We start from the raw sequence: 13,178 nt of genomic DNA, 5'->3' as shown, positions 1-13,178 counted from the left end.
CTAGAGGGGGCTCGGCGACCCCCGGTCCGGGCGCGGGGCTCACGCGGGCTGCGGGCAGCGCCGGTCCCCGTGCGGAGGGGAGGGAACGCTCCGCTCCCCGCAGCAGACCTTCGGTACGAGCTCCTGCCCGCCCGTCCCCGCCTCTCGGGCCGAAGGTTTCCCCCCTCGGGTTTATCCCTCCAGTTCATGTTTTATCTCTCCGCGCCCAAAGAGCGGCCATAAACGCTGGCCCGGCCCCCGGAGCCGCCCACGGCGGGCCGGGCTGGCCCCGCCGGCCGCGGCGGATGGGATCCCGGTGCCCGGCATGTGAGCGGCGGGAGGGCTGCGGCCGTGCCGGTGCCGGTGCCCGCCATCGAGTTCCCTGAGGAGAGCCTGGAGCCGCGCTTTGACGGTAAGCGGGGCCGGCGGCAGCCCTGCGGGTGAGCGGGGAAATCGGCCCTTTCCCCGGCTGGCGGGAGGGAGGGAGGGAGGCAGGACCGCCGCCTTCCTCTTCCCGTCCTTCCCCGCCGCTCCGCGGTAGCGGCGGCCGCGGGCTGATGCAAGAGCGGGCAGGCCCTCGGCAGCGCCCTGCCCCGAGCCGCCGTGCGAGCTCCCCCTGCCTCGGGCACCTCGGCTCCCCGGGTAGCTGCTTTCCGTGAACGCTTAAAAATATTAATTACGTTCCTAATTAGCCTCTTAAGCTACTCGTTCGGTGGCAGCTCGAGTGCTGCCTCTGTGAGCCGGGGTTGTGTTGAAGCTCTGTGGCTGCCCGTTGTTTTCATGTTTAGGTAAATAGGTGTGTACTGATACCAAAGTTCATTCGTCTGACTGTCCTCTTCTAGATTCGGATGTGCCAGCGGAGCTGCGAGTTGCAAACGGGTCGCAAAAATTTGTGAAGTTCACTTCGACCATCCAGAACCAGCTGCTGCTTGTGTCACTGCTGGAGCATCTCTGCCACATGTACACGCACAACCCCGTTCACTCCAGGGGTTTGTTCCGAAGTTAGTAAGAGGAGTTCATTCGTGTCTCTCAAACTGCCTTACTGCAATGTGTACCAGACCCCTCTGTGTAGAATTACAGTGTAATACCAATACAAAGCTGTAGGTTTCATCCCACTGGGACATGAATGATTCTGTGAAGAGGATGAATACCTTGAATCAACTAAATTGGCAATGACAACTTGCCTTATTTTTGAAAACAGTAACAGATTATTGCTGTAGATGTAAGGATCAGACAGTTCCGCTCCAGCTAGATCTTGTGAGTTGCATCATGAGGAGGGCAGCAGGGTAAATTCTGTTACTGTTATATGTGATCTAAAGATGCTGGTAGAAGATGAATTTAATAAAATATCAAGAAATAGTTGCAGTAGAGTCTTCACTAAACATTTCAAAATTATATTCTGTGAAAATAGGAGTAAATACTTTTACAAGTTCTTTATTTTGCCATAAAATCTCTTCATATCATTCGGGGAACTGGCATTTTTTAAAATATCTTCTTGGTATACAACTTACCATGGGTATTTTGTTCATTTAGGTGTATACTTAGTGCATTTAAGAAAGCATATCCAAGGGTTTTGTCCTTACTTAACATGACTGTAGACAATAAAATGTAGTGTGTTTTTCATTGCTAGAATTTATGCCATTTATATCATCACAGTTGCACCCATCTTGAGCATTTACGAGGGTTTGTTTGCCACAGTTGTTTTACTCCATATGAGAAAGATGAAGTGGTAGAAGGGAGTGACTTCATTCTCTATTATGAGTATGTGCAAAATGTGTGAGTTTGGATAGGAACAAGAAAATCTTGACATTACCACTTGATTATAAATCCATCCTCGTAATTGTGAACCTGCTTTAAATTTTTCTTTTATTTTACGTCCATAAGTAAAATCTAAGTGAATGGGTGGATGTTTCTGTAACTCATCTGCTAAGGTGAGGAAGAAGAGGAGACCCTGGAAGGCATGGCAAATAATTCTATTATGTGAAGGGATTCCCATTGAGTAGCTCTAGTTTGGTTTAAATTAGTTTTAATTGCTAAAGGAACAGCATTAGAATAGGAGGGATTGTTCAGTTTTTCAGTCATGTTATCTTTCAAATAGGATTTCTTGTTTAAAAACTTTATGTGGTGTTATTGGATGGCTTTATTTAATGTTTTTCTGACTTTTGTCTGTTCCTTTATGCAGTTCTTCGTCAGACTTTCACAAGAACAGGGTTACTCTCCCCTTTTGTCTTTTGTGATGAATTTAGTACTATAAGACTGCAGCACAACAGAGCCATTACTGAACTGATGAAAGCAGCTAATAAACAAATACTTAATGGGGTAAGCTTTGTTACATGTCTTTGGCAACCTATGCAGTAAGGAGCTTTTGTGTAGGGGCTCTTGTAATATTAGATTGGGTCTTTTTAATAATTATACAAAATTTCTTAGCTCTTTGGGATGGCATGCTCTGGTTCCATAGGTGCAAACCAGTTTTTGAAGCCATCAATATATTGTACCTTATTAAATAGTAATAATAAACCAAGTTTAAATGTTTATAAACAGAGGCAAGGTGTTCTAAGTATTTTTTAAAGATACATCCAGTTTCAACTTTAAACTGTTGGTTATGCTAACACTCCCATATTTATATTAGTGGAGGGTGTCTTTGTGTACTGTACTTCAGACTGAATCAGACCTGTTTGCTTATCTTGCTGCTTGAACTAAGCTAGTTAATTTTGTTTTAAGCACGTTTTAGAGCCCTCATTTTATCCTGTTTGCCAGCAGAAGTCTAAAAGGGCAGTAATCTCTCCAGCAGAGAGATGTTAACAGATTACCAGTGGGATAATAATACTTTTATTTGGTGAAGCTCTCTGCAGCATACAAATGGCTGTCATTTTCTTCCAAGAAGGAGGTTGCAGTTTCTGTTTTGATGAAGCTGTCCATGCCACTGGCACAGCAGACGTGTTCTTTTTATATGACATGTTTTTATGTTGGATTTTGTTGTTTCATAGGAACTTGATAACGGAAACGGAGAGTCTCTTGCAATTGGGTATGTATTCAAAGCATGTAGAAATGCTAAATAAACTCCTCCCCTAAAGCTCTGTGCTCCACTCTGAATTTAATTAATACTACATTTCATATTTTGGCTCTGAAACAGAAAAAATGGTAAAGGTTTCTCCAAATTCTCAAAATGATGTGGTGATAATTTGTTCTTCAGTACAACTCTTGCAGTCAATGCCACTGTTTAAGAAAACAAGATTTATCAGGCATTAATGTTAAAGAAATAATCTAAACATTTCTGTTAAAACAGAGTATGGCTTTGTAGCACATGTGCATGGTCTTGCAATCTGCTGGTTTTCAGTATTCACCGAAACTCAGGCTGGTACAGTATGGTAATGTCAAAGTGCTTTCTTCTTTTCATAACATAAATAATATTTTTAGAATGTGTACAGCTGTATCTTACTTGTAAGTTGTAATTTAGTTTAATGCAGCCTAACTTTTCTCAATTAGGGAAAAAGAAGTTCTCTTTGAAGCACAGACTTCACGATACTTGAATGAATTTGAAGAGCTTGCAAGGCTGGGAAGTGGAGGATATGGCAAAGTATACAAGGTATTCTTTACCTCCCATATAAAACTACTCTATTTATATCTAGTTTTTTGTTGGAATTCGGAATTACTGTTTTAGCTGTACTGCCAAATGTTTTTTGAATAGAAGAGATGCAAATCTGTACCTTAGAAGAAAGTTGGTGTTTCATTTCAAAAGCTATTCAGCTGCAATTAGTTTTGTTTGGCAGAAGCAGGCTATATCAGATGTTTTTCTTTATGTATTTTGACCCTTTTAAAATGAATGAAAACTCCTTATTTGACATGTGAATTATTATGATATATTGACTCTGAACAGCAACAGAAGTGATTGGTTTGCACTCCCCAATGCTTTAGTTGTGGCTACTTTTTTAAAATGAGCCTCAGAGTGAGCATAAACTGTCCAAGCCAATGTTGAATTGTGTTAAATACTTGTAGTGTATAGCCAGTCCAAGGTTCCTCCATGAGGTACATGCCATGTGGAAATGACAAATGTGGTCTCACATATTTATTGAGGACATGTTAAGCAGTTATCAGGACCTATCAGTATCTCTGTATGACAGCAGGGGTCTAATGCCAGTTTCATTCCCTGATACAGGTGATATTCCATATTCCACCCTATAATGGCGTGCAGAAATAAAATTTTAGAAAATAGTGGGTTCGAAAGGATTTAATTAATCCAAGCACATTAACATCTAATTTTCTCCTGTTGCAATTGTTTTCAGGTCAGAAACAAGTTAGATGGTCAGTTCTATGCTGTTAAAAAAATTAAAATTAAGAAGGCTACAAGAAGAGATTGTATGAAGGTATTCTTCTGTGTTTTGTCCCTGTTTTAATTCCTCTGTAGCTTATTCTATTCTAATTTATTAATGTAGCTAATAGAAGTTTTTATGCATTCTGGATTTCTAAGAGTTTGAGCCTGTCAATACCTTGTTGAAAAAATAAATGAGACACATTAAAGTCCATTAAAAGAACTATATTAACAACTTGAATTTGGTCATCTCTGCAATGATGAAAATCAATTTGTTTTAAAGCTTTCAATTTTTTTCTGTTACTGTAACAATTTCATCTGTTCTTTCTCTCTAAGAAACTTATTTTTGTCACCTTTTATGTTTACTAAGCACACAGAATTAAGGAGTGTCACACTGTGGGTTTTTTGGTCCTTTTAGGTGCTCCGAGAAGTCAAAGTGCTGGCTGGGCTGCAGCATCCCAATATTGTAGGCTATCACACTGCTTGGATGGAACAAGTTCAAACAGTACATCCAAAAGGAAAGTACAGCTCCTTGTGTAATTCTTGCTTGCATCTTACAACCTCTGTACTGTTATTTTCAGGAAAGTATTACTTCTCTGATAAAATGACTATTTTTTTCCCCCTTCTTAAAAGAACTAAAAGAAAGGGGAATTACAGGTGATCACCAGGTGTTTCTATGCACTCAATCCCTCCTTAGAAAATAATTTATCTGTTACTTAGTGTTTAATTTGGAACTGTGGAAATATCAGCTTTACTTGTGATAATATATGAGGAAGAATTTAAAGCTGTGTGAAGGTCAGTGAAATGCACTGAAAACCTTTTAATGCAAGACGTGGTGAGTTCATGAGGAGAAGAATGAATGCTGAGGAATGAGTTGCCTCAGATTTTGAGGGGGAAAGTGATGAACAGGACAAAAAACCTACAAATTTGTAACTATGTTTTGAAGTCTCAGAGATGTAGCTACAATAGAATGAGCATCCCAGTATGCTTCTCTTCATATCTGGAAAAGATCTAAAAAAACTGAAAGAACCTGAAAATATTTACTTTTAATGAAAACCACCCCCCACCAAGAACTCTTTCTTTTGCTTTCCAAGTTAGACTTTTTAAATTTTCTTAATTTTGTTTCATAGTCCTTCACTGACAAAACAATCGGATTTTTTTGTATATCAGCTACTGTCTGTAACTGTTGAGAATTTATCTACTTTTGTGTTCATTTTAAACTTTCTTCTTCATTTTTCTCTTCAGGTTCTTTGTTCTGAGCTCTTTGCACACTCTGTCCTTTGGTGCCTTTGTAACCCTAATCCATTGGTTCCTTTCTAGTCCTTTCCTGGAATGCCTTTAGCAATTAAATCTTTTGATCCTCTCTTAGTGGGAGGTTTGGTTATGCTCTGTATAACTTTATTGCTTTCCAAGTCACTGACTTGTTGCCCAGCCAGCCATAAGCACTAAAGAAAATGCATAAATGCATAGGAAGTTGACAGTAGAGTAAAACAGGCAAAACTTTTTAACCAGTGATCCAGAGAATCTCAAGGGAAGCAATTGTTTAATGCTGGGGGTCCTTCATAAGTATTTAATGGTGGTAATGGAAGTGCATAATAAAATCTATAGGTAGCTTCTGTAGTACTTAATGGTTTCCCTTGTCTTACAAGATTGATGTTTTATATTTGCTCCTGTGTGCTAAAACAGCTTTTTAATATAAAAATGCAATTTTAATGACGATTACTTCCAAGATATCAAGTGTCTTTAAAACAGCAGCAGTGTGATATGAGAGGTGATGCCTTGTGGAGCTGCTTCTTTAACTGTATGTTACTCTATACATTGTAACCCCTACTTTGAACAGGCTGCTGAAAGATGTAGTCCAAGTAAATATCTAAGAAAGCCAAATAAAACCCTTTTATTGCCTTTGTACAACGTATATTTTCTTTTCATTTAAAGATAAATTAGATACGTATTAGGGTAGCTTCTTAGAAAACTTAACAAGCTGCTTTTGCAGCAGCAGAAATGGAGGTAATCTAGAGCTACTCACAGGTAACAAAGTTCAGTTAAGTGAGGTGCTCTAGCTTAAATGGTAATTTTTAGTAAATTTGTGGATACATTCTTTGTTTTATGAAATACCATATTTATCTTTGCATCCAACAGGTAAAACAATAATGGAGTTGCAGCCACTAGTTTTGGAGCAAAAGAATAGCAAGTGAGTATTACTAATCTCAGTGATAACATATTCAACTTTAACTTCAGCTGTGTATTCAGCTGTGTGTTCAGCTGTGCAGACATTGCTGTCCAAAATACCTGCTGATAGAAAATATTAAATCAGCTGGAGCCTGCACTGACAGTTATGTAATCCTGGAGTTTTATGTGAGGAAGCAGCTGAACTCTTACTTGGAAGTGCTGCTTGCAATTGGGGGAAAAAAATCAGTATGGTTTATCACAAATAGATGGTATGAAACTGTGTACTTATTTGGATTTCTCTGCCTTTATTTTCAGTGATCACTGTCACATCCAGAGTGTGGAAAGTGGTAGTTCAATTATCTTTGCTGACCTTACCTCACAAGAAAAGAAGTTCTGTGACAGTACCAGTCATAAAAATGTGCATAGAGAATCAGTGCAGAATATGGATGTAAGGAATGACTTTACAAACAGCAATAGCAAAGAGAGTGTAAAACCAAATAGAGGTGAATTATCCATAGAACTACAAGGAGGCATTGTAAATAATGGTAAAAGTTTATCAACGGATGTGGACAATCATTCAACACAGGGACCTCATTCCAGTCTGGATCAAGATGCTAGCACTGAAAGTGAGTCCTCTGAAAGCAAGTCCTACTCTGAAGTATGCTCCAAAAATGAAGTAGCACTCTGTGGAGATTTTGAGGTAAATACAGTTCTCTTTTAATATCCTTATCTGATGTCTAATTTTGTGATGTTTTTAAAGTAGTGCAGTAGACAGTGAAAATGAATTATTTATAACAATAATTTTAGAAGAATGGGATGACTGGAAGTAGAGCCAAAAGTTCAGACAAATTTTCTTAAGTGGGTAACATCATTACAAGGAAGCTGACCAGAGGAGCTGGTAAAGCTCAGCATCTATGAGAAACTTCCCATGTGTTAGGTCTCTTGAGTCTTTTCAAAGCATCTGCATGAATAAAGAAAAGTACTGCTGCATTAAACAGCCCCATCAAAATTGAAAATCTTTAGCTTTCACTAATGAAAGGTAAAGCAGCTATTAATGATGAAAATGTCTTGGTATATCATGAGCTGTTCATGCAGTGTAGGAGTACATGGGAAGGAGGTAAAAGCAGATTCGAGCAGGGAATCACTTGTGCTTCTAAAACCTTGTTGTCATTTATACCATACCCCTGATATGTTTTGTATAACACAGCCAGCTCTGGAATGCTTCAAGCTTTTGCTATCATTTGGAGTTCCCTCTTGCAAGAAACCCAGTTTTAAAGGTGTCTGCTTGAGTTGTCCAGGTTATCAGATGAACTGAACTGGTCTATTTCCAGAAACTGAGCTACATATTCATGGTAATAAATCAAACAGTTGGACTCAAAAGTCTTTTCCAACCTAAACAATTCTGTGATTCTGATAAAATTCTATATCAAGAAGTTGATTATTTTTCTGCTATTTTATATTGATGAAGCTGGAATAAACATCTGTTTAGTATTTCTAGAAGGCTTCAAACTCTAATTCGAATATCAAAGATTCATCTGGCAGTTTTGTTAGCATTTATCATATAACAATTGTTAAAATTTGAGAAACAAACAAAAAACTCCCCAAAACTAGATAGCATTGTTGCACCTCTTCTTGAGTGCAGTAGATTACTAATATTATACTTGATGTCCTTTTGGTACCTGTTTTTGTGTAATAAATTTTGGGTTTATTTGCTTTAAAGAAAATAACTAAGGAAATACTGTTCATGTTACAATGGCAAAATTATGGACCATTATTTTTCTGTTAGGTGGAGTATCACTTGATGCTTCATATACAAATGCAGTTGTGTGAAATATCCTTGTGGGATTGGATTGCTGACCGTAATAAAAGATGTAACAAGAGATCTGAGGACACTTCTAGTAAGATTCATCACTGTCTTATTCATTGTAAAGCAAATAATTTTTTTTCTTGTAATTTGAAGTGCAGTTATCTAATTTTAACTTCAGCAGCTTATAATACAGATCTTTATTAAATTCTTTATTCACTTAATCGAATAGCAGCTTGTATTGAATTTGTGCATGATAGATGTTGGTGAAAGAATTGAAATTCCTGAGTTTTAGACAGCTCTTCAAAAAAGAATGACTAAATGCCTGAGGCGTAGTTGTTACCAGGGGAGATCAGTGTCTGGGCAATACTCCTTATTTGGAACAGAGTTTTTTATTGACAGAATCGGCTGCTTCTCAGAAAGCTGGTTAAAGGCTAATTTATCTGCTGCAGAAAATACAATTATATCATTTGATCCAGACAGGTTAATTTGTAATAGGTTAAAGAATGTAACATTGACTTTTTTTGAGTGACCAGGGGGTTCTCATGCCCTCCTACCAAGCAGTCATCAGTAACTGTTGGCATTTGGAAGAAAAAATCCAATGCTCTTAAAGCAGTAGAGACATGTTGCATTCATTGGGTTGGTTGTATAAAAGCAGCCTATGGTCATTGAGTTGTAAAACAAAATGTGTGATAATGTTTTAATCACTATTAAGGTAAATCTGTTGTTTTCATTCACAGAAACAGGTTTACCAGCAAACTGTCAGCTGACTGCCACTAATTTCTCCTGTAATCATAATATTTTAGCTTTCATGAGCTAAAAGATGATGTTCCTGGTCAGGAAATGACAGAATTACAAAGGCATTTGAGCTTGCAAAATGCTGTTTTCACACATTTTCATGGAAAAGGTGAATATTATCATAGATTAGACATGAAGAGATAGAAATCCAAATGTGAGTAAATGGTGAATGTTCAAAAAGACACATTAAATATGGGTCATTAGAGCAGGGAGACAATGTAGTTTAATAAAATAGTAATGTGGATAATGGTCAAAACAAAGAGGTGCTAAGTTTATTTAGTACAGCAAAAGCCAGAGGAGATTGAGGATTTTCAGAGGGTAGCACAGCAGGAGAAGGATTAGGAACAAAACGAGAAGAATGCAAAGCAATACAGACAGCATGTCACTACATAAATTATGATGATTTTATCTGGAACTGTATTTTTCATGCTTGGTCAGGACTTATATGAAAGTAAAGAGTTTGCTAAATTCATAATCAAATAACTATCTGATAGGGTTTGGAAGAATCTTTTCAGAAGGATATATGTTCATGTTCCCTGAACTTTCCTTTTTGGAATTTTGATATTAGTTACTTTCAGCTAATTCAGAAATAATATCTTGAGAGCAGCAAGGCAAAATCCATATTTGAAATATGCTCATTCTGTTAAAAATTTATTCCACAGCATAAATAAATATAACTCAAAAAGAATACCACCATAATCTTGCATAACTCAGTAAAACTAGCTGAAATAATTTAAATTGTTTTAAGGTCCATACCATCTTGTGGATGTTGGCTGGACAATGAAGATTTTCCAGGAGGTAGTAGAAGGAGTTTGCTATATCCACAGCATGGGAGTGATGCATCGAGACATTAAAGTAAGTTCATTAAATTATTACTTGAGGTTGAAGAAAACAAAGACAATTTACATTATGGGAGAATTAAAGCAACTTCATAGTTGCATTAGAGATGACCTGGGCTCTTAAGAATTTAGTTGTTACATGTGAGAAAATACATAATCTTCTCTATAGCAGTGCCATACTTTCTTTACTATCAGCATAGTACTCGGTTACACTGACTTAACAAGTGGATTTTAAGCTCTGGAGTTGTTTTCTCCTTTGAAGACATTTTCCTGTCAGAAACAAGCATGGTCAGATTGGTTTTCTTTTGTTTCAGTCTTTCTACTTGCTTACTGATAGACCTGAACAGCAAGGAAGTGAGTGTGTGTTTTCCTACTTTGCTTCCTACTCAGGTTTTCTGCATCTGATACAGCAGCTGTATGAAGAAATCATGATTATTAAACCTCACATGTGGAAGCTTGGAACTACTTGAAATCACTCAGTCTTCACTCTGGATTAATTTTCATTTTTCTGTCAGCTGTTCCAGGGTGGACAGATTTTCAGTTTGCCTTCCCATTTAGCATCATCAAAGTCTGCTAGTTACATAAAGAATTCCAGAATTCCATACAGTTACTGCAGACCTGCTTTTGAGCCAGTTCTCAAGGGTTTCACCACATATTCTTCTAATGGTGATTTTGCAGATACCTAGCAGAGAGTGTAATTTCTGGGATAATATTTTAAGAAAGTCTTTCAGTGTGTGAATTTCTGAGAACAGAAGCCCAGTGTGTGGGTGTTCTGGATATGTTTTTACTTCAGTGGATATGAGAAGCCTAGCAACTTGTTCAACAGTGCTGCATTTTTAAAAGTTTGATCTGCATTGAATAAAGGGAAAGAATGGAGATTGCCCATCTCTTAAAACTATTTACATCTCTTTTATACATTAATAAAAGACCAACTTTTTCCTTTGTGCTACCTGAGCAAGTTGGGGGATTTTTCTAGGTACATAATGCTTGCATTTCTCCTCCTTAGTGGTCCTAAAACCAAAATATATGAATAAAAACTGTTTCAGTTTTCTGAGTCAGTGCTCTCAAGTCTGTCATAATTTGGCTTTTTTTTCATAGCAGCTTCCCAGAACCAAGTGGCATATTGCAGCTGCTTATCATACAGAAAAGTGTATTTTAGTCTGTATGATGTCTAGCCCAATGATATTTAGTCATTCTTCCTGCTACATCAGCTGGTCAAATTTACTGTCCACTCTTGCCTGTTCGTTTTTACTGTTCTGCAAATTTCCCAGTTTCTGTTGGTGAAAAAAAAGTACTTATCTTGTCACAAAATCTTGGGGTTTTTTCTGTTTTGCTTTTCTTCTTTTTTTTCTAGATCCTTGTTCTAGGTATGTGGTCTTTTGGCCCAGATGATGTTCCTAACACATGATTTGGTACCAGCAATGACTATTTTTCTCTCTCACTACTAAAAAATGTAAAATAATCATCTTATACCTGTGAAACACTGGATTTTACAGACTTTGTAACAGCTGAAATTCTGTAATTGTTTTTATAGACATATTTCTAAACTGTATTCTGTCTTCATTTGCAGCCTAGAAATATCTTTCTCCATGGATCAGATCATCAGGTGAAAATAGGTGACTTTGGATTAGCCTGCAAAGACCTTCTTTGGGATGATGCAGACCAGTGGTTTCAGACAGAACGGATAAATGGTAAGAAAGTGTGATGGCTTTCAGTGTTAAAGTTTCTATGTTATTCAAATCATTAAAGTGTTACTTGCAAGAGTAACAACACGTGCTAAGTCTCAATTGCCTTTCAAAGGACTGACACATACTTCAGGAGTGGGGACCTGCCTCTATGCCTCACCAGAACAACTGCAGGGATCTCACTATGATTTCAAGGTAGAGAACTTAGTTTTGTTTCTTCTTTACACTACTAACATAATAGATAATAGAAATAAATCAAGCCTTTCAATAGGCCAATACATAAATATTCCTCCTGTCACTCCTAGTGTTTTTGTTAAAATATGGATTTCGACTTTGCCTTCTCATTTGCTACTAAAGCAAAACTTTTTTTTAGTATGTTGAGAATGTATATAGATTCGGATTTGTGTTTAGTAGCATCATGATACTCTTCAAATAATCATGAAACTTCACTGTTGTGAAACTTTTTCATATGATTTTATGAGAAAAAGCAGTCCACCAAGTTAAAACAGCAGTTATCCCAAAACTTTTTCTTTACCCATTAACAGTCAGACATGTACAGCATGGGTGTTATCCTGCTAGAACTCTTCCAACCATTTGGAACAGAAATGGAAAGAACAGAAGTTCTTACACATTTAAGGACTGGCCAAATTCCTCACACTTTCTACAAGAAATGGCCTACTCAGGCCAAGTATGTGAAACTCCTCACCAGTCTGAGAGCTACAGAACGCCCAACAGCAGCTCAGCTTCGGGACAGTGAACTCTTCCACACCACAGACCAGGTAACCTGGACCAGTAACCCCAATCCTTACAGCCTAAATGAACATGAAAAGAAAATGTCCTTTGTATCTCTGCCTGCATTACATTTGTTTGGCTTTGAACTTAATCACATGTTCCTCTTAAGACTCTTTTTCCGATTACAGTATTGAGGCCACTGTATTATTTCTGGTGTCTTTGCAGTGAGATAGCTGGTCATTAACTTTAGGCAACTTTCTGAACTGTACACTTGAGAGGTATTTTTGTAGGTCAGAAAAGCTTTCAAAGCATTTCATCACATCTGCAGAGTCTTCTAATCATTTTGCCTTTTCATGCTCCACTGGTTTGTGGATTTAAGTTATAGTTACAAGAATGTAGAATAGCTGAGTGCTGCTGCACTGTGTCTGTAGTGGACTGCACACACAATTCGAGTAGGTCAATAAGGCTTTATATCCTTGCTTAGCTATAATCTTATTTTCAGGTTATTTCTAACCTCCAACAGAAGGTGAGACAGCAAGAAGAAGAAATAGAGAAGCTGAGGGAGACAATAAGACAGCTGTCTGAAGAGCAAGATGAACAAACAAGACTAGGCTCTCCTGTTTAAGTACAGGAAGAACTATCCTTGATTGTGTGTTAAGTTATATAAAATGTTTCTTTTTTTACATAAAATACTTCAATGCATTTTCATTTGTCTGTCTGTTCTTAAAAGGTATTTATCCTTTAGCCTTGACCAAAGGCTCCTGAAAAATAATCATGTTGTAGTGGAAAAACTTAAGAGCACGGCTTGTTTTTACAAAGGATTAATTTACATACCGTAGCCATTGAACAAATGTGTTACACAA

The 13,178-nt window shown here is 37.7% G+C and overlaps 1 protein-coding gene across 1 annotated transcript; it reads left to right on the top strand.

The window, feature by feature from the left end:
- Positions 1–245: 245 nt before the first annotated feature.
- EIF2AK1 (eukaryotic translation initiation factor 2 alpha kinase 1) lies at positions 246–13,017 on the top strand. The gene is made up of 15 exons (XM_085592245.1): positions 246–391; positions 822–980; positions 2,162–2,298; positions 2,967–3,004; positions 3,466–3,565; positions 4,263–4,343; positions 4,707–4,807; positions 6,429–6,479; positions 6,773–7,157; positions 8,244–8,355; positions 9,808–9,914; positions 11,469–11,589; positions 11,699–11,778; positions 12,129–12,362; positions 12,818–13,017. The coding sequence occupies exons 2-15, from the start codon at positions 938–940 to the stop codon at positions 12,938–12,940; spliced, it is 1,713 nt and encodes a 570-aa protein (XP_085448371.1). The 5' UTR covers positions 246–391; positions 822–937; the 3' UTR covers positions 12,941–13,017.
- Positions 13,018–13,178: the final 161 nt, after the last annotated feature.

Source organism: Lonchura striata, chromosome 14 (assembly GCF_050655825.1).
Source record: "Lonchura striata isolate lonStrDom1 chromosome 14, ASM5065582v1, whole genome shotgun sequence".
Taxonomy (NCBI): domain Eukaryota; kingdom Metazoa; phylum Chordata; class Aves; order Passeriformes; family Estrildidae; genus Lonchura; species Lonchura striata.
This window is presented reverse-complemented; position numbering and strand designations above follow the sequence as displayed.